The following is a 22683-nucleotide window of genomic DNA, read 5'->3' as shown; positions in this document are numbered from 1 at the left end:
TCTTGTTGGGTTTGTTGTCTTGGCAATGTTATCAGAGAAATAGACCCTTGCTGCCCGGTCTTTGCAGCACATCCACACAGGCATGGGAGGCGCTAAAAAGAGAAAAAGCTGGGGGTGTAGATGAGATTTTGCTGGCGTAATTCTACTTATAGGCCCTTATACATAGCATCAGTATGGTGGATGTAGATATCAGGATCGGGCACTGATGCTCATATTGCCTTTAACGGTATTCCAGATTTACCGATAATAACAACATGTACGGCTACTTTTATTCTTTTTCTTTCTTTTTTTTAAATGTTTTGCATGGTTATTTTAAGGGTCAACACGGGGTAATATTTATTTTGATTTTGTTATTGTACATTTTCGTTGTAGTAGAATAGACCTGCCGTTCGATTATTAACGACATTACGATTGGTCAGCGATGTATAAGTATAACTATAAACTATCTTATTGATTAACACAGAATTTTACCTGAAATCTCGCTCAAACTTGATCAAGGTCTGAAATGCTGAAAACTCAAACTCTGTTTTAAGAAATCGTCAAACTTGGGAAAATCGTTATCTTCATTAACAAATTCTGCGCCGACATTATTCTGTGATGATTCCGGCTCTTTTTTTAAATCATTGTAGAATATCGACGGGTATTGAGGCCGTGATGATGGGTCGATGGTGGAATCCATGTTCTCCGGAGGAAAGTAAAGCGAAGGTGAAAAAGTCGGTGATGGATAAGATGGCGTTGTGTAACCGTAAATCAGTGATTCGGTGTAGTAAGCTGTAGGAGAGACAGAAGTAGGACGGTCGTAACTGGGAGTCTTCTTAGGAACGTAAAGTGGAACATAAGGCTTGAATGCTGATGCATGGTTGTAAATAATCGGAGCGAAATAACTGTGAGCTGGAATAGGAAAATGTGGCTTAGATTTGTGATTTGCTCTTTTGTGATTTGATTTCGGTTGATTTGGCTTGTTGGGCCATCTCATTGGCCAGAATTCACTGTAGCGTCCGTTGGGGTTAAGTTCGTCAAACTCCTCTGTCTGACCACTTCCAAAGGCACTCATTGAGTTTCTGTTGTTATCTTTTTGAATTTTCGCGCCGTATTCTTTCGCCAAATTGTCGGCATCGAGCCCGACGACTGCCACGTACAGCTAATTGAGTCAGTAGGACAGGAACTAAAACCTGTGTAAAATTTAAATTAACCAAACGGTTATATGTCAGTCGGTCGTTTCTTGAATAAAATTCGCTTACTTACTTTGAATGCGGCGCGTTTCATCTTTTCAAAAAGTTGTTGATTTACGTTTGTATCTTGTTATCCGGTAAGACACTGCGTTGAAGTTCATTTGACATTGCACATTCCTCGCCGCCGATGGATCTTATTGTCTCTCGCCAAGAAAAGCGCAGCAATGCCCTTAACAATTTGTTTTGTCGGCGAATGCAAATCAGAACCGGTTCCTGCACAGAGCCAAGGGCTTGGCCAGTCATTGAGCTCATTGTCCGTTTTAATTTTTTTTGCATCTGCTTGTTTTCAATTCTGCGCTGCTTTTTATTTGTGGGAGGAGGTGGGCGGGAATGGCATTGTTGTACCAGTGTTGCGACTTTCTCAACGACGATCGTGGCCAAGATTTGTTAGGTTAGTTATTGGCGGCAGTTGCGACTTGTGAGCTATAGCAGAGCCGCTCACGGTGTCGGCCAATGTAGCGCTTGCCGTTCACCACCACCAGACTTGGCGCTGCGCAGCACTAGGTGGGCAATTGAAGATCGTATAAGCCATGGCGTCGATGGCGTCTCTCGTCACAAAGTACCTGGTTGGCCTCGTTTTCCTCATCTTTCTGTTCTTCCAACAAGCCATCATCCGAATGGCCACTTTAGATGGACACCAGGAGCAGCAGCAGCAACAGCAGCAACCAACAGGTAGCAAATAGCCAACACAAATAGTCTTGAATTCCTTCATTCATTTTGCGTTTGGTTATCGATAGGAGTTGCGGAGGTGGTGGCGGCAGTCACGACCACAACAACCGAGTCAACATCCAGCACCAAGCGGATTTTGATCGTGTCGACGTGGCGATCGGGATCGTCGTTCCTGGGCCAACTCATCGCCAGTTCGCCCGGCGTTTTCTATTCGTTCGAGCCCATGGCCAAACACGTCCCGTTCCTGTTCCGCTGCCACTTTCCCGACGACTACATCCGGTTCATCAACGGGACCAATCACGTGAAACTCAACCGGCGGATCTGGAAAGAGTGCCGATATCACGAGCTCCCGTCCTTGTGCCACCAACCGCAAATGCTGGCCCAGCTCTGCGCTTCTTTTCCCGTCAATTTGATCAAAGTCGTCGAGTTGTCGGTCAAAGATCTCGTCTCCTTCACCACCAATTCGTCGTCGGCTCTTGCCGGCCATCCCATGACGGACTGATGTTGGAAAATCGTCTACCTGGTCCGCGGCACCATGGCCTCCAGGGCCAAACTAAAATGGTGCATGGCCAATCGGAATCGCCGGGAACCGGCCCGACTCTGTGGCCGCATCGAAGAAGATCTCGACTTGCTGGAAAAGCATTTCACGGCCGGCCGGGATTACCTGCTGCTGAAATTCGAAGATTTGGCCGTCAACGTCCGATCGGAGACGGAGAAACTCTTCTGCTTCCTGCAACTGCCCGTCACGGATCTCACGACGGCCTTTCTCGACACTCACACCCAGTCGAATAACCAAACGGCCGAAATGGATCCGTTTTCCACCGTCCGGCAATCGGACGCCGTGGCGTTCAGCTGGAAAACGAAATTGTCGAAGAAAAAAATCGCCAAAATAACCAATTCTTGCGCGCCATATTTGAAAAAGATGGGCGTCATCGTTTAGCAAGTGTCTGCCGTTGAAAATCGCCTCGCCTATAATAGTAGCTTAATAGTTATATTCTTCAACAAAGTTTTGGCTGGCTGCTGCTGCCTTTTGGATTTTCTCTCTCATTTGCATCAGCCAACTGTGGCCGATTATTGGCCGGTTGCCAACTCGAATCATTTTCTATACACACCAACTTGTTAAAAATTTTGGTTTGAGCTCTTTTGTGTTATTTAATCCAATAGGATTCCGTGTCCATGTCGCATTGAAAATCACCACAGACGCATCTTCTTCTTTATAAGGACATTTCACATTTTGTTTTTTCTTTTTCCTGGATGTGGGGGGGGGGGGGATAGTATCGACCTTAAAACCCCCCGTTGTTTTTTAAAAAAATATTCTTCTTCACATTTTGGGAACATATGGGAAAAGTCGTTTGAATATTTTGTCCATGTTATTGTACAGCTCGGGATTGGGTTGAAATTTCAAAAAAAGTACCGAGAAATCTCTTTTGTGTCCAGCCAACAGCTCCAACAACACATTGTTCACATGTAGACTCATTAATCATCGTGAATAATAATGATTAGTTCAAAGAAAAAAACCAGACTCTTTTTCGTTCCATGTTATAGCCTTCTGGGTGGGTAGTACACATAACAATGGCTGACGTGTGTGTTGTCTATGCCACACGATCGATATAATTTACCCGCTGGCTCTTTTTTTTTGCTATTAAAAATCAAAATGAATTAGGATAAAGCTAGCTGGGCTCCTTTTGGTTAAAAATGTCCTTTTTAAGAATTTCGTCTGGAATTTCGTGTAATTTTCAAGAAAACGGGACCCTGAAATTTGTTCTTATATAGTCGCAATAAACAGTCTCGTTTTTGAAGTTTAACCGGTTGCGCGCATCAGCAGTTGAATATAACGAAATAAAATTGTATAGGACACGTAGGGCGGTACACACACAACCTTTAGACTGCTACGACTATACGTAGGAATGTGTTATTCCACCACGACATTTTCGAAACGGCCATGCCAGGAGATTGTTGGATCATCCAGCTGAGAGAAACGACGTCAGAGCACCAGCACCGGGTAGGAAACAAAATATAAGAAGAGGTCTTGTTTATAGCGCTTGAGGCGCCCATTGATATAAATCAGTATTCCAATGACTCGGGTAAGATCCTTCCATGAAAAATAAGAAAAAATCCCCTCCGACTAAATCAACAAGGAAAATGCTAAGAAAGAAAAGAACGAACGAAAAGTTTGTGTGTTTTTAGTATTATTTCCCCCCCATTTTTGGGGGCGACTTGTGCGCGCTGGCTGCTGTGCTCCATTCGACATGGAATCTAATTTTCTATTTAAAAATATACAAAAAGATATGGTGGGCCCTCGGGGGGTCGCTACTGACCGAAATTTTTTTGTTTCTTGGTGCTCTATGGCATCTTTCTCTGTGCTAGACTCGTGTATTTATTTGTTGGGCCCCCAGGCGCATTTTTCGTGCAATCTCAACAAACGTGAGTCAATATTACGTTGCGTCTTTTTAATATAAAAGAAAAAAAGATTTTATTTTATTTTTTCCTAGAAACTTTTTTTTATTTTTTTGATTTGCATTCCCCTCCTTTCCCTTTTTTGGAGGGGTCCGTTTTGTTTATCTTTTCTCCCACACGCATTTTCAATGATACAATCACAACAACAACAACAGAATTTTTTTTCCATCTCCGACGACTATGTCAGAAAAATGGGAGATAGAGAGAGAGAGAAGCCTTGTTACGTATTATTATTATTATATCAGTTTTGCGGATTCACTCACGCTTGTTGTTCACGGCGGATATCCTTTACGTTACGCCTTCTCGATCGTTTCGAATTTTTTGGCGTTTCTCTTTTCCTTTTTTTTATAAGGCTGCCATGATGATAACCTTTGATCCAATTGACGAATTTATCGATTCCCCAAAATAAAACCCATTTTGATCCAAAATTGAATTTTGATTTTCTGGCGCGCGAAATTTTGAAAATTATTTTAAAACAGCTGGAAAGTTTCCAGGGCGTTGTTGTGTATTTTCTTGGCCATTCAATTTGCCATAAGCATCAAATTATTTGATTTTTATAGTGGCAGTAAAAAAATATAGACAACTTTTTGGCTCTTTTGTGTGTGTGTGAGTCGGGGTGATGGACGGGTTTGCTATCAACCCAGTCGATCCTAGATGTATCCTGATAGATGTTGGTGATTTGCACTGCTGCTGCTACTCAATAGAGAAAGGGGGGGGAGCTCTTCAAAGTCCCGCGGGAAATATTCACGGATAAGATAGTACATTACGTACCGGATCTGGTTGGGATCCCTCCTCCTCCTACCCACTCGAAAAGAGTGATGGTGATGGGTCCCCCCCACCCCTCCTCTTGAAAATTGCGTATAATAACTTTTTGTGGCGCGCTAAAGGTCACAAATATCGACTCGCCGGGTTTCTTCGGTTGTTGTTGTTGCCGTTTCTGGCTTTTTTTATGAGGACTTGCTGATTATCTGGCCGTTTTATGACAACGCGTGGCCTTAGTTAATAATAAGTAGTAGACAGTCAAATAAATGAATATTTATTAATAAATTAAATACGCGCATTCTTTAACCGCCGCCCAACAATTCTTCCGTTTTTATTTTATCGGATCTGTTGGTTTGAATTCTCGACAGATGGCGTTCGATGTGGTTCTCTATTTACGACCGCCAGATGGCTATCAAGTTCAGACAGCAAAACATCTGAACGAAAATTCAATTCAATCTGTGAGACGAGACTGGATATTTGTTTAATTAATTAAAAAATCACGATTGTCAAGTCTTTCGTAATGTATAATTCAATGAGAAATGTCAAGTAGGCCAATGTAACGCTACTGGACAGTTTGATCTTTGATAAAGTTAGCATGTCTATATCTGGTTTGGCGAGTCGTCCTAAAAGCCCACCATGCTGCAAAAACGTGAACAAATAAGCAATGACAAATTCATTTGACAGAATGGTAAGTAAAATGTTAGACATCAAATTTCTTTTTCAGTTTTTAAATCTCAAAATTTGCAAACAGGATCTGCTAGTGCAGCTAATCACCGTTAACATCAGACATGAGGATCTGGGGTGAGGACCTGGGTTGAAATGAAAGGTATTCTCTAGTAGTTGTCGAATATAACAAAAATGTGAAATAACCTAAAGTGTGTTTCTATTCTATGGCTTAATAAGGCACTGCGTGCTTCAGAATCTCATCAGTTCTTGTCTCTTCATCAAGTTAGCAGAAAGTGTGTTCTGAAATACCATTGTTGAAGGATTCTTCATGGTGTGAACTACATAGCCGTCAAATAAGCATCACAGCAATGTTGGGTTTGAGGTAAGTCATCTTTCATTTCAAGTTTCTTGATGGAGTCTATCCCCTGTCGCTTTTAGAAGTCATGTGTGTTTGTTTTTCATAAACTGTTTGGATAGTTTTATGATATGGACACAAGAGATAAGGAAACACTGTTATCTACACCGTAATAACCCAATGACCGAACTGATGGAACGACTAGATTATGAGCTTAAGATCAATTAATCGTCGACCTGAAATTCTTATAGCCTTTCGTTTCTTTCAGCATGGGCCGATCGCCGGTACTGTCGATGCCTACAGAATTTTTCGTTTGATTTAGGCAATCGATTTTTTTACAGTCCGATTAGTATACCTTTTTTTTATTTTTTGGCAAACGTATTGGTGAAAAAGGATGCTACCGTACGTTACCTCTTTGACTCTTTTTAATTTTTAAGGTGAAAGAAGTGATTTTTGAAGTGCTAAAACGTATTTTGACGCGGACAACAGGGAACTGAATTGCGATGGCTTGCGTCTTCTTTCTCGACTAACGCAACGATATTTTTATGAAAAATAACTGAAACTTTCTGTTGACGACGATGTTGAAAAGCTCTTTATTTGTTTTGGTCGACTATCGTTTTTCCTTTAGAGAAATTAGAACACCGACTGTGTTTCTGGATCCACATTGCACCCACTTTGCATCATCAGTCGAATAATTTCAATTAAATTTGCCTTTTGATAAAATTTGCTTAATAAAGTGATGGCATTCCATCCACCACTGGTACTGCAATTGACTTCTATTCCGTGTCGAATCAAGAGTCGAATTAATTCAATCAAATTTTCTTTTTCATAAAATTCGCATAATAAAGTAAGAGCATTCGATCCGCTCTTAGTCGTGGAATTGACTTCGATTCCGTTTTCAATTAATAGTTGAATTATTTCCATTAAATTTTCTTCGCTATAATTCTGACACAATAAAGTGAGAGCGTTCCATCCGTTGTCATTCTTGCAATTGACGTCGATTGCGTACTCAATCAAAAGTTGAATTATTTCAATCAAATTTTTTGTTTGGGAATATCGACACAATAAAAGGAGAGCATTCCATCCGCCGCTGGTCTTCCAATTGACATCTATTCCTTGTTGAATTAAAAGTTGAATTAATTCAATCAAATTTTCTTTGAAAAACGGGGTTTCAAGTTGACTCTAAAAAGAATATGAATAACTTTTTTGTTGTTTCCTAAATAGTAATAGTTAAAGGGTTTACTTTAACTTGTTTGAGGAGTTCTGCAACTTCTGACGATGTTATTCTATCCGCGGTATTTTCCTTAAGCATTTTCAGGATTAGGTCACGAGCACATTGTGATTGTATTTCTGTTTAGTTGAAGCAATTTGATTTTATTTCGTCATATTTTAAAATTCTATTTCAATTTGAAAAAACTTACTATCCAGATTAACTGGTTTATTATCAAGTATGTGGGTGTGAATTTGATGACGCAAACCGAAAGGATGACGGCCACCTAACAAAAAGTAGCCGAAGACGAGGCCTTCTGAAAACACATCACTTTGGATAGTTCCTCGTTTAACTGTTGATGTTGTTTCACTTTCAGACTGGCTCAATTCTTCGTCATAAAATAAGTTCAGAATTTCAGGTGCTAACCAGTCAAAAGTACCTCTGACTCCACTCATAGAGTAAGACCCTCGCTCATTCACTGGTTTACACAGTCCAAAATCAGCCCATTTCAATAAAACGTCTCCCTTTTTTGGATCTTCCCAGATGAGGACGTTTTCAGGTTTGAGGTCACGATGCACCAGTCCCATTTTGTGAATATACTCCAGTCCGACAGCTAATTGATAAAGGACCGTTAACGGTGGGGGCATCGGCCCACGGTATTTATTCTTGTGCCCGTCTTTCAGAAATAATTTTTCCAAAGAAGCGTTGCACAATTCAAGATAAAATATCTGTAAATAATCAACCAAAGGCATTTTTCACTCATTTTTTTCAAATTTATTTTGTCTTTTTTTACCTGAAATTTGCGTCACTCTCGGCGTGAAACAATTTGATTACATTCGAGTGGTCAAGTCCCTGCAACGCTTCTTCCCCATGTGTGTTGCTTGCGATATGAATTAACTGAATTCGCTTGACGGCCACCGATTTTTCACGCCATATACCTTTGCATACGATACCATAACGCCCTTCACCCAACTTGTTGTCGAGATCCAAATTCCTCACTTCGTCCGACATTTCCATTCAATGCGATATTTCTGAAATTTAATTATTTGTTAAGTTTTCGTAAATTGCGGTAAACTGTATGTGTACTCATCGATTTTCACAAGCTAAATGAGTTAACTGAGTAATTCGTATCAAGGAATTTGGGTATGGGGCGTTGTCGTTCAGATCGCAGCTTTATCATTTTGTATTGGTTACCTTGGCGATTTTATCAAGGTAAAACAGCTGATAAAATTTGTCAAGATAAATCCTCAGTTCACTTTTACTTATGTCACTTGCAGGAGATCAGAGGGATATTTAATGTCGAGTCAATAACATTTTTTGTTATTTTATTATTTACGTACGCTTTTCTTTTTATACTTAAAATCTGATTAAAAATTTCGGAAATACATGTAGTTTGATGGGGTATTCAGGATTGGGTTCCGAACATCGTTGATTTTTCAAGTATTCCCATGACTAGTGGAAAGAGCGATGCATAGGGCCTAATGCATTGCCGAAGCAACTAGAAAAGTCCCAATTTTCGTTAAGAGAACGATGAGTCAAGACCTGTAGAAAGAGTCAGATCAATTTCCACCAATCAGAGGAGAACATCGAATCTGCAGTAGATCAATATGGTTTTGGTGTTACAGTTAGAAACAATATGGTTTCAGCTTTATTAATAGTCAATTTGGTTAACAAAAAAATTAATCAAGAGAAATCAGCTCCTCTTTTATATTAAACGATTCATAGAGTGGGTAAGGCTAACTAATATGACAAATGATTTTGGCGGGATTTTATAAAGTCAGAACAGTAAAAAAAAAAACATGTTAAAAACGATATCCTTCTGTCATACTTTGGATCCAATATTTTTTTGTGCTTTCCGTAGTGCTTCTCTCTACAATACATTGCAGAATTTCATGTCGTTTTTCTTTTGTCTTATTATATGCGATGTAAGTTAACGTATATGGCGTCACATCGCAACAACATTCAATATGAAGTCGAATAATATCATTTAAATATTGTTTTTGATCACTTTGGCACAAGGAATGCATGCATTTTTTTAAGTCGCTGTAATCGCTCTCTCTATAATAAGACCGGAAGCCAAAAAAATAATTTTTTCCTTCCCAGTCGTCTTCACTAGTGACTTCAATTTCATGCTGAAGAAAAATTTGAACAATGTCAACTAAATTTTCTTTGTGGTAGTGTTTGCACAAGATATAAAGGGCTCTTCTTCCAAACAAACCTTTGCAGTTTACATCGATTCCGTGTCGAATCAAAAGTCGTATTAAGTCAATTAATTTGTCTTCTTGATAAAATGTGCATAAATAATGCAAGGCATTATTCTTCCAAAGGTCTTGGTAATTCACTTCTATTCCTTTTTCAATTAGAAGTTGAACTATTTCAACAATATTTTCTTCTTTATAATATCGAAACAAATGGTAAAGGGCATTTTGTCCCGAATTGTTCTTCCAATTGACATCAATTCCGCGTTGAATTAAAAGTCGAATTATTCCAATTATGTTTCCTTTTTTATAAAAACGAAACATCGTCTGAATGGCATTACATCCTTTCGAGCCTTTTAAATTATGGACTTCACAACCGTGTTCAACCAAAAGTTGTACAATTTCAACTAGATTTTGATCTTGAAGACGTGCTTGAGGAAGAAATTCAAAGGATGTGATAATATTTGGGATCCTGTGGGCCTTGGGGTCATATCCGTGTTCGATGAAAAGTCGAATTATCTCATTTAAATTTTTGGGTAAAAGAGAAAAGAAACGTGTAAGGACATCATTTCCGTGGTTGTCTTGGCAATTGACATCGATTCCATGCTTGATCAACAAATGAATGATTTCAACCAAATTTTCCTTTTCTTCAAATCTATTACACAAGGAAAAAAGAGCGTTCTGTCCGTGTCTGTCCTTGCAATTAACATCGATTCCCTGTTGAATCAAAAACTCGATTACTTCAATAAAATTTCCTATTTTAGAATACTGGCACAATGACATGATTGCAGATTCGCCCGCAGATTCTTTCTCGCAGTGAACTTCAATTCCATTTTCGATCAAATATCGAATAATTTCAATTAAATCTTCCTTTTCGTGATACATGCATAACATATTGAGAGCATTAAGTCCATCCTGGTCTCTGCAATTAACGTCAATTCCATGTTGAATCAAAAGTTTAATTATTTCTTTTAAATTCTCTTGTTTGTAACTGGCGCAAACGTAGATTAGAGCGTTGTATCCAAACTCATTCTTGCAATTGACGTCGATTCCATGTTGAATCAAAAGTTGAATTATTTCAATTAAATTTTCGTGCTGGTAATAATAAAGTGACATTAGAGCATTTTCTCCTAACTTATTCTTGTAATTGACGTCTATTCCGTGTTGAATTAAAAGTTGAATGATTTCAATTAAATTTTCTTTTTGATAATGACGACATAAGAAAAGAAGAGCATTCCATCCGTCGTTGTTTTTGAAATTGACGTCGATTCCAGTCGATCCAAGATTAGCATTCCATCCGTTGTTGGTTTTGCAATTGACGTCGATTCCGTGATGAATTAAAAGTTGAATGATTTCAATTAAATTTTCCTCTTGATACCCTCTACAAAATAAATGCAAGACATTTAATCTAGATTGGAACAAAGTGTGGCTAAGGTTGACGCCATTTTTTAGTAAGGTCCGCACTATTTCAACCAAATTGTTAACGCCATCCTTTTTTTCCCCTGCCAACAATAGAAGTGGAGTCCATCCTTGTTGACTCTTGAAAAAGTTGACATCGACACCCTTTTCTAGTAAGGATTTGACATCCTGTAAACTAGGATAGGTATCACTCGAACATAATTCCAAAAACTGCGTTTGCTTAGCAATCTTAACAACATATGAATATATTTTGTAATTTTATTATTAAGTTTTTACTTTATAGTTTTTACCTTTTCAGAGAGTAGTTCAACGACATCTGACGAATTGATTCGATCTTCCGGCTTTTCTTTTAACATTTTCTTGATTATGTCATACGCGCACAGTTGACATTCTGTTCCAGTCAAACGAAACATAAGTTTTAATGATTTCTGCATGATTTATTTGATAAACAAAGTAGAACTTACTATCCAGATAAATTAGTTTGTTTTTAAGGATGTTAGAGTGAATTTTATTACGAGAACCGAACGGATGAAGACCATTGGAAAGATAATATCCAAAGACAAGGCCTTCTGCAAACACATCGCTCTTGATTGTTCCCCGTTGCGTTATTTTATCTCCCGTATTGTCGAGTAGGCCTAGTTTCAATATCTCTGGGGCTAACCATTTCTCTGTCCCTTTGATTCCACTCATAGAACAAGTTCCTCTTTCATTCACTTGTTTACTCAGTCCGAAATCAGCCCATTTCATCGATCGTTTAATTAGAACGTTTTCCGGCTTGAGATCACGGTGGATCAGTCCCTGTTTGTGAATGTATTCCAGGCCAGTAGCTAATTGGAGAATATTATCCAATTGTATGGGCATTGGGTGGGCCTCCAAGAATTTTTCTGGGTCCTTGTCTTTAGATAACATTTGGTCCAACGAACCATCACACAATTCAAGACAGTAATATCTAGAAATAGTTGTTTTATTACCTCATCAGCTCATTGATCTGCTTAGATGACGTATCTTACCTGAAATGCTCGTCACTCTCGGCGTGAAAAAATTTTATGACACTGGGATGATCGAGTTTTTTCATTGCTTCTTCTTCTTGGTTGCAGCACTGATGTAGTTGAATTCGCTTGATGGACACTGTTTTTCCATCCCAGTCTCCTTTGCAAACGAAACCATAACGCCCCTCCCCTAATTTGTTTTTGAGATCGAAAATCCGCGACATTTTCGACATACTGACTTTCGGAAACAGCACAAATAGTTAACTAATCCTTCACACAAAAAGAAGATGTGGTCTTTGTCGTAAGGAATGCAACAGCCTTTTGGTTTATTTGCCCTTGACGACTAATCAAATCACTTGATAAACCTATAGTCCTGGATGGCAATTTTATCTTGTTGGGTTTGTTGTCTTGGCAATGTTATCAGGGAAATAGAGCTGATAAAAAATCTTGAAAGAAAATTTTGTTTGTCCCATACTCATTGGAAAGCTAGAAATTTCTAGCGACGACTTTGGAACAAAAATTTTAAATGACGGGAGGGAAAATGAGGCATGCGAATGTAACATGGTTTTCATCGCCCAGCCTTATAACCAATCCGGGAAATCTAAAATTCTGACGCACGACAATGGTTGCAGTTGAAAAATATAATAATTCCATACTCTTTTTAGACTTTAAATAACTCATCTAACTGATAAAAGAGAGAAAAACAAACAATGTTAAATGTATTTTTTTGGGGAAGAGCAATAAAGGAGAGCGGATCAAGCGACTAAAGCTATGAGTGCCGTCCACCCTTGCTGTACCTGCCGGCCCACGCCCGGTCTTTGCAGCACATCCACACCGGCATGGGCGGCGCTAAAAAGAGAAAATGGGGGTGTAGATGAGATTTTGATGGCGTTTTACTTAAAGGCCATGGCCCTTATACATAGTGCTCATCAGTACGGTGGATGTAGATAGCAAGGATCGGGCACGGATGCTCCTATTGCCTTTAACGGTATTCCAGATTTACCGATAATAACAACATAATACTTATATTCTTTTTCTTTCTTTTACCTTTTTAAATGTTATGTATGGTTATTTTAAGGGTCAACACGGGGTAATATTTATTTTGTTTTGTCATTGTACATTTTCGTTGTAGTAGAATAGGCCTGCCATTCGATTATTAACGACATTACGATGGGTGTCAGCGGTAAAACTATAAACTATCTTATTGATTAACACAGAATTTTACCTGAAATCTCGCTCAAACTTGATCAAGGTCTGAAGTGCTGAAAACTCAAACTCTGTTTTAAGAAATCGTCGAACTTGGGAAAATCGTTATTGTCACTAACAAATTCTGCGCCTACATTATTCTGTGATGATTCCGGCTCTTTTTTGAAATCATTGTAGAATATCGACGGGTATTGAGGTCGTGATGATGGGTCGATGGTGGAATCCATGTTCTCCGGAGGAAAGTAAAGCGAAGGTGAAAAAGTCGGTGATGGATAAGATGGCGTTGTGTAACCGTAAATCAGTGATTCGGTGTAGTAAGCTGTAGGAGAGACGGAAGTAGGGCGGTCGTAACTGGGAGTCTTCTTAGGAACGTAAAGTGGAACATAAGGTTTGAATGCTGATGCATGGTTGTAAATAATCGGATCAAAATAGCTGTGAGCTGGAATAGGGAAATGTGGCTTAGATTTGTGATTTGTTTTGTGATTTGATTTCGGTTTATTTGGCTTGTTGGGCCATCTCATTGGCCAGAATTCACTGTAGCGTCCGTTGGGGTTAAGTTCGTCAAATTCCTCTGTCTGACCACTTCCAAAGGCGCTCATCGAGTTGCTGTTTTTATGTTTTTTAATCTTCGCGCCGTATTCTTTCGCCAAATTGTCGCCATCGAGCCCGACGACTGCCACAGCTAATTGAGTCAGTAGGACAGGAACTAAAGCCTGTGTAAAATTAAATTAACCAAACGGTTATTTCAGTCAGTTGAATGAACTTCACTGTAACTTACTTTGAATGTGGCGCGTTTCATCTTTTCAAAAAGTTGTTGATTTCCGTTTGTACCTTGTTATCCGGTACGACTGCCACTGACTTATATCCATTGGGAAAAGGATGCCTGTCCTCAGCATTTTCCCTTGTCGCATTGTCCCTCGTTGCTTTCCCGATCACCGTCGTCTGTGGTTTTTCTTTCTGGCACTTCTTCTGCTGATCAGCCCTTCTTGTCATTTCCAACTTTCAATGGTTATTTTGAGCTGACGACTACGGCTCGTAACTTTTATTTTTAAGCTGATCCATCAACATCATTTTTCTATGAACGAAAACGAACCACAGAAAAAAAAAAGAATAATTCGCCCAAGATCAACACTCTTCTGGCAATTGGTTACGTTTAATTATTCTCTAGGCGATACAGATGTAATAACGGATCCCGGCTGCGACCCTCATCTCTCACGTATTATCGGAATCAGCCGAACGTGAATATGCTTTTTAAAATTAATGATTTGAAAAAATATAAAAATAACTTTCCCTTTTTTTTGCGCGAATTTATCAAAAGAAATTTCACCCAAAAATAAAATTGATTCGAATCTTACCTTATTTGGCGCGCTAGAAATGTACAATTTGTTTTCCCGTTTTTCGCACACTAGTCGTCAAAATTAATTTCAATTAATATTCCGGGAATCGCACTGAACGTTGTAATTTTTTAGTCGACGAAACTTATTTTTACTAAAACTGCCCAGAGAGAAAAAATGAAAAAGCCCAAAATGATCAAAACACGTCCGCTCTCGTGAACGGACGTGAGCCAACTGGCTCTCTCTCAGCTCCGTGCTCTGCATGTGTGGCGCCCACTGCTGGGCCGTCCTCTCTCTCCACTCCGTTCACAAAAGAAGCCCAAACGAAGCCCTTCGGGGGCTTCACGATTGCTTCAGCTTATAAGTCTCTTCTTTTATTTTTCCCCTTGGAAAAAATAAAGTAAGAAAAAGCTTTTTCTTCTTCTTTTCTTTTCTTTCACGAGTTCTTTTTCGACATGTACGTCGTACTACACATTCTGAATGTGTCTAGAGCAAAAGAGTCTCTCAAGTCTATAGCTACAAGTCTCTTTTTTTTTGGGTTCTAGCCGCGCGGTATTAGTACATGAATAGAGCAGAATCAAGTTGTAGACACAAAACTAAAATAAAAGTGCAAGTGTGCAACGGAATAATAATAATACCCCGACCGACCGAGTCTATAGATACATCCAGAGACTGTTGTAACTTTATTAACCTGTGACCCGCTAGATATTTGAAACGTATGCAGTGTATTAGTTCATGGGGACTTTCAGCTCCCCCCGCCTTTATTATAAAGTAGGGTTTAGCCGCTGTCTCATCTTAAACTTTTTCCTACTACTTGTTGATCCTGATGAACTATTTTTCGTAACCCATTTTTTTTTACTTTTTATTTAGATAATTAGCAATCCGTTTGATGGGAGGAACTGCCAATGTCCATCTAAGTGTGGGTGCTGTACTATTGACGTTTTGAAGACTATCCCGTCTGGCGTATTCAACTTTTCTGTGCTTGTAGCCCCTGCATGGATGCCTGGATGATGGATGCCTGCATGGATACCTGGCCGTATTTCCCAAGCAGCTAATAAAAAAAGGTAGGACAACTTTGATCTCTATTAACTTCCTTTTAGACTATTTGGTGGCGTTGATTATATAAATCGAGCCTATACAGACCAATGTTTATTCCTGAGCTTAGGTCACTAAATAACGCACGGCTCGGCAATTTTGCACCTCACAACATTTTTTGGCTGTGGATAAGCGATCAAATTCAAAAATAGTTGAACTTAAACAACCTTGAGAAAAGTGCAAGTCGGAAATGAATGTGTGACTGACCAAGTTGAGGGAGAGCGATCCGGTTTTCACGCCCAGGTGGATGACGGTCACGCTCAAAAGTTCTTGTTGTTGTTGTTGTTGTTGTCAAAATTGTTGGGTTTTGTTATTCGCGTTTGACGTTGCACATTTTTCGCCGCCGATGGATCTTATTGTCTCTCGCCAAGAAAAGCGCAGCAACGCCTTAACAATTTGTTTTGTCGGCGAATGCAAATCAGAACTGGTCCTGCACAGAGCCAACTAGCTAACGCAACGTTATTTTTATGAAAAAATTAATGAATCTTTCTGTTGACGACAATGTTGAAGAAGCCTTTATTTTTTTGGTCGGTGTACAAAATGCCACTCGAAAAAGGACACTTATCCAAACATTTGCATGAGAAAAATAGAATATCTATACAGTTTTAAAAAACCATAACAAATTTTAGTCGTAGGAGGGCTCTATAGTGGGTATCCAAATCGCTCACTGACTGGCAAAGTTCGGGCAAGGCGTGCAGTACCGGGGACCTCCATCACTCGATTCGTTCAAGAACTCTAAACTCGGTTGGATGGCCTAGGCGATAGGTACTACTTGCTTGGTCATTAGATTTTCGGCGGCGGTCTCGATAACAGTTCCGTGGAATCTGACAGGAAGATTTTCTATGGGATAGAACAGAAATCCAAACCCGACATTTTTCTTAGTTGACATGATTTTTTTGCACGAGTCGGTCGACTGCTGGAAGGGCGAAAACGATGTCTCAAGGAAAGAGTTATACGGCAAACTAAACAACAGTAGTTGTTTGTTTGTTTTTGTTTTTTCAGTTTGTTTGGCTTTGTGTGGGGGATTTTGTGCCCGTTCGATGCCTTGAGGCAGAGTTTTTTTTTTCCTGATCAAAGATTACCTCAGGTTTTTTTCTCTTCCTTCAAGTGTCAACAGCAACGATCCCTCCGACAAACTATAATTGTCGTCCACGGTCAATCCCATGTTGAATTAACAAATCAATTATTTCATTTAAATTGAAACGTCGATAATGCCTACGTAACAAAGTTAGGGCATTCCATCCTTCATTGGTTTTGCAATTGATGTCGATTCCGTATTGAATTAAAAGTTGAATGATTTCAATTAAATTATCGTGTTTATAATAACGACATAAGAAAAAAAGAACATTCCATCCGTCGTTGTTTTTGCAATTGACGTCGATTCCGTGTTGAATTAAAAGTTTAATGATTCCAATTAAATTTTCGTTGTGATAATGACGACATAATATAAGAAGAACATTCCATCCGTCGTTGTCTTTGTAATTGACGTCGATTCCATGTTGAATTAAAAGTTGAATGATTTCAATAAAATTTTCTTTTTGATAGTGACGACATAAGAAAAGAAGAGAATTCCATCCATCGTTGGTTATGCAATTGACGTCGATTCCTTGTTTAATTAAAAGTTGAATGATTTCAATTAAATCTTCTTTTTGATAGAGACGACATAAGATAAGAAGAACATTCAAACCGTCGTTGGTTTTGCAATTGATTTCGATTCCGTGTTGAATTAAAAGTTGAATGATCTCAATAAAATTATCTTTTTGATTATAAAAACATAAGATAAAAAGAGCATTCCATCCGTCGTTGTCTTTAAAATTGACGTCGATTCCGTATTGAATTAAAAGTTGAATGATTCCAATAAAATTTTCGTTTTGATTATAAAAACATAAGATAAGAAGAACATTCAAACCGTCGTTGGTTTTGCAATTGATGTCGATTCCGTGTTGAATTAAAAGTTGAATGATTTCTATTAAATTTTCTTTGTGATAATGACAACATAAGAAAAGAAGAACATTCCATCCGCTGGTGGTCGTGGAATTGATTTTGATTCCGTGTTGAATCAAAAGTTGAAGTATTTCCAGTAAATTATTTTGTCCGTTGTATTTTCTTTTTGCCAAATAATGAAGGGGTGACACTCCTTCTTTATTTGTGCAATTGAAATCCACTCCTTCTTGTAGAAAATGTGCTACTTCTTCCAAACTTGGATAGCTATTACGCGAACATAAGGCGAACAACTGAGTTTCGAATTGACTCTGAAATGGAAATAAATTTAATTGGTTGTTACCTAACAGTAATAGTTAAAGGCTTTACTTTAATTTGTTTGAGAAATTCTGCAACTTCTGTCGATGTTATTCTATCCGCGATATTTTCCCTTAGCATTTTCAGGATTAGGTCACGGGCACATTTCGATTGTATTTCTGTTTAGTTGAAGCATATTTGATTTTATTTCGTCATATTTTAAATTATATTTCAATTTGAAAAAACTTACTATCCAGATTAACTGGTTTATTTTCAAGTATGTGGGTGTGAATTTGATGACGCAAACCGAAAAGATGACGGCCATCTAACAGAATGTAGCCGAAGACGAGGCCTTCTGAAAACACATCACTTTGGATAGTTCCTCGTTTAACTGTTGATGTTGTTTCACTTTCAGACTGGCTCAATTCTTCGTCAAAAAATAAGTTCAGAATTTCAGGTGCTAGCCAGTCAAAAGTACCTCTGACTCCGCTCATAGAGTAAGACCCTCGCTCATTCACCGGTTTACACAGTCCAAAATCAGCCCATTTCAATAAAACGTCTCCCTTTTTGGGATCTTGCCAAATGAGGACGTTTTCAGGTTTGAGGTCGCGATGCACCAGTCCCATTTTGTGAATATACTCCAATCCGACAGCTAATTGATAAAGGACCGTTAGCGATGGGGGCATCGGCCCACGGTATTTATTCTTGTCCCCGTCTTTCAGAAATAATTTTTCCAAAGAAGCGTTGCACAATTCAAGATAATAATATCTGTAAATAGTCAATTAAAGGCATTTTTCACTCATTTTTTTTTTCAAATTTGTTTTGTCTTTTTTTACCTGAAATTTGCGTCACTCTCGGCGTGAAACAATTTGATAACATTCGAGTGATCAAGTCCCTGCAACGCCTCCTCTCCTTGTGTGTTGCTTGCGATATGAATTAACTGAATTCGCTTGACGGCCACCGGTTTTTCACGCCACATACCTTTACATACGATACCATAACGTCCTTCACCCAACTTGTTGTCGAGATCCAAATTCCTCACTTCGTCCGACATTTCCAATCAATCCGATATTTCTGAAATTTTATTATTTGTTAAGGTTTCGTAAATTGAATGTGTGCTCTTCTATTTTCACCAGCTAAGTTAGTTGACTGAGTAATTCGTATCAAGGAATATTGGTGTGAGTGTTGTCATGCAGATCACAGCTTTATCATTTTGTATTGGTTACCTTGGCGATTTTATCAAGGTAAAACAGCTGATAAAATTTGTCAAGATAAATCCTCAGTTCACTTTTACTTATGTCACTTGCAGGAGATCAGAGGGATATTTAATGTCGAGTCAATAAAAATTTTTTGTTATTTTATTATTTACGTACGCTTTTCTTTTTATACTTAAAAAATGATAAAATATTTCCTAAAAACAAGTAGTTTGATGGGGTAACTGAAGTCAGGATTGGGTTCCGAACATCGTTGATTTTGCCAGTATTCCCGTGACTAGTGGAAAGAGCGATGCATAATGCATTGCCGAAGCAACTAGAAAAGTCCCAATTTTCATTAAGAGATGAGTCAAGACCTATAGAAAGAGTCAGATCAATTTCCACCAATCAGAGGCGAACATCGAATCTGCAGTAGATCAATATGGTTTTGGTGTTACAGTAGATACATTTTGGTTTCAGCTTTATTATTCACTTTTCACAACAACAAATTGAATCAAGAGAAATCAGTTCCTCTATTATATCAACAGTTCATAGAGTGGGTAAGGCAAACTAACATGACAAATGATTTTGGCTGGATTAAGTCAGAATAGTAAAAAAAAAAAACGTGTTAAAACCATCGTCCTTCTATATCTTAATGAATACTTTGGATCCAATTTTTTTTAATGCTTTCCATAGTGCTTCTCTTTAAAATGGATTGCAGAATTTCATGTTGTTTTTCTTTTGTCTTATCATATGCGATGTAAGTTAACGTATATTGCGTAACATCGCAATAATTTTCAATTAGAAGTCGAATAATTTCGTTTAAATTTTCTTTTTGATCACTTTGGCACAAGGAATGCATGCATTTTTTAAAGTCGCTGTAATCGGTCCATCTATTATAATAAGACCCGAGATAAGACCGAAAGTCATGGAAATAATTTCTGCCTTCCCAGTCGTCTTCACTAGTGACTTTCATTCCATGCTGAAGAAAAATTTGAACAATGTCAACTAAATTGTCTTTGTGGTAGAATTGACACAAGATATCGAGGGCTCTTCTTCCATAGCAACCACTGCGGTTGACATCGATTCCGTGTCGAATCAAAAGTCGTATTAAGTCAATTCAATTGTCTTCTTGATAAAATGTGCATAAATAATGTAAAGCATTATTCATGTAACGGTCTTGGTAATTCACTTCTATTCCTTGTTGAATTAGAAATTGAACTATTTCAATAATATTTTCTTCTTTATAATATCGAAATAAATGGTAAAGGGCATTTTGTCCCGAATTGTTCTTCCAATTGACATCAATTCCGCGTTGAATTAAAAGTCGAATTATTCCAATTATGTTTCCTTTTTTATAAAAACGAAACATCGTCTGAATGGCATTACATCCTTTTGAGCCTTTTAAATTATGGACTTCACAACCGTGTTCAACCAAAAGTTGTACAATTTCAATTAGATTATGATCTTGATGACGTGCTTGAGGTAATTCAAAGGATGTGAAAATATTTGGGATACTGTGGTTCTTGGGGTCATATCCGTGTTCGATGAAAAGTCGAATTATCTCATAAAAATTTTTGGGTAAAAAATAAAAGAAACGTGTAAGGACATAATCTCCGTTGTTGTCTTGGCAATTGACATCGATTCCATGCTTGATCAAAAAATGAATGATTTCAACCAAATTTTCCCTTTGGTAAAATCTAATATGACACAAGGAAAAAAGAGCGTTCCGTCCGTATCTGTCCTTGTAATTAACATCGATTCCCTGTTGAATCAAAAACTCGATTACTTCAATAAAATTTCCTATTTTAGAATACTGGCACAATGACATGATTGCAGATTCGCCCGCAGATTCTTTCTCGCAGTGAACTTCAATTCCATTTTCGATCAAATATCGAATAATTTCAATTAAATCTTCCTTTTCGTGATACATGCATAACATATTGAGAGCATTAAGTCCATCCTGGTCTCTGCAATTAACGTCAATTCCATGTTGAATCAAAAGTTTAATTATTTCTTTTAAATTCTCTTGTTTGTAACTGGCGCAAACGTAGATTAGAGCGTTGTATCCAAACTCATTCTTGCAATTGACGTCGATTCCATGTTGAATCAAAAGTTGAATTATTTCAATTAAATTTTCGTGCTGGTAATAATAAAGTGACATTAGAGCATTTTCTCCTAACTTATTCTTGTAATTGACGTCTATTCCGTGTTGAATTAAAAGTTGAATGATTTCAATTAAATTTTCTTTTTGATAATGACGACATAAGAAAAGAAGAGCATTCCATCCGTCGTTGTTTTTGAAATTGACGTCGATTCCAGTCGATCCAAGATTAGCATTCCATCCGTTGTTGGTTTTGCAATTGACGTCGATTCCGTGATGAATTAAAAGTTGAATGATTTCAATTAAATTTTCCTCTTGATACCCTCTACAAAATAAATGCAAGACATTTAATCTAGATTGGAACAAAGTGTGGCTAAGGTTGACGCCATTTTTTAGTAAGGTCCGCACTATTTCAACCAAATTGTTAACGCCATCCTTTTTTTCCCCTGCCAACAATAGAAGTGGAGTCCATCCTTGTTGACTCTTGAAAAAGTTGACATCGACACCCTTTTCTAGTAAGGATTTGACATCTTGTAAACTAGGATAGGTATCACTCGAACATAATTCCAAAAACTGCGTTTGCTTAGCAATCTTAACAACATATGAATATATTTTGTAATTTTATTATTAAGTTTTTACTTTATAGTTTTTACCTTTTCAGAGAGTAGTTCAACGACATCTGACGAATTGATTCGATCTTCCGGCTTTTCTTTTAACATTTTCTTGATTATGTCATACGCGCACAGTTGACATTCTGTTCCAGTCAAACGAAACATAAGTTTTAATGATTTCTGCATGATTTATTTGATAAACAAAGTAGAACTTACTATCCAGATAAATTAGTTTGTTTTTAAGGATGTTAGAGTGAATTTTATTACGAGAACCGAACGGATGAAGACCATTGGAAAGATAATATCCAAAGACAAGGCCTTCTGCAAACACATCGCTCTTGATTGTTCCCCGTTGCGTTATTTTATCTCCCGTATTGTCGAGTAGGCCTAGTTTCAATATCTCTGGGGCTAACCATTTCTCTGTCCCTTTGATTCCACTCATAGAACAAGTTCCTCTTTCATTCACTTGTTTACTCAGTCCGAAATCAGCCCATTTCATCGATCGTTTAATTAGAACGTTTTCCGGCTTGAGATCACGGTGGATCAGTCCCTGTTTGTGAATGTATTCCAGGCCAGTAGCTAATTGGAGAATATTATCCAATTGTATGGGCATTGGGTGGGCCTCCAAGAATTTTTCTGGGTCCTTGTCTTTAGATAACATTTGGTCCAACGAACCATCACACAATTCAAGACAGTAATATCTAGAAATAGTTGTTTTATTACCTCATCAGCTCATTGATCTGCTTAGATGACGTATCTTACCTGAAATGCTCGTCACTCTCGGCGTGAAAAAATTTTATGACACTGGGATGATCGAGTTTTTTCATTGCTTCTTCTTCTTGGTTGCAGCACTGATGTAGTTGAATTCGCTTGATGGACACTGTTTTTCCATCCCAGTCTCCTTTGCAAACGAAACCATAACGCCCCTCCCCTAATTTGTTTTTG

The 22683-nt window shown here is 38.1% G+C and overlaps 1 protein-coding gene across 1 annotated transcript in view; it reads right to left on the bottom strand.

Annotated features, from left to right (window-relative positions):
- The window catches only part of LOC124315508 (serine/threonine-protein kinase/endoribonuclease IRE1-like), a gene marked incomplete at its 3' end in the record, with an annotated part of 50322 nt that overhangs the window by 21246 nt on the left and 6393 nt on the right, over window positions 1-22683 (bottom strand). Inside the window, exons 2-3 of the mRNA XM_046781241.1 lie at window positions 18081-18598; window positions 7385-7491 (exon numbers count right to left, since the gene is read on the bottom strand). Of these exons, the coding sequence (XP_046637197.1) occupies window positions 7385-7491; window positions 18081-18598 (625 nt within the window). The remainder of the gene's footprint in view (window positions 1-7384; window positions 7492-18080; window positions 18599-22683) is intronic.

Source organism: Daphnia pulicaria, chromosome 1, assembly GCF_021234035.1.
Source record: "Daphnia pulicaria isolate SC F1-1A chromosome 1, SC_F0-13Bv2, whole genome shotgun sequence".
In the NCBI taxonomy this organism is placed as follows: domain Eukaryota; kingdom Metazoa; phylum Arthropoda; class Branchiopoda; order Diplostraca; family Daphniidae; genus Daphnia; species Daphnia pulicaria.
The sequence above is the reverse complement of the archived record's forward strand: the minus strand, read 5'-3'. Positions and strand labels throughout refer to the sequence as shown.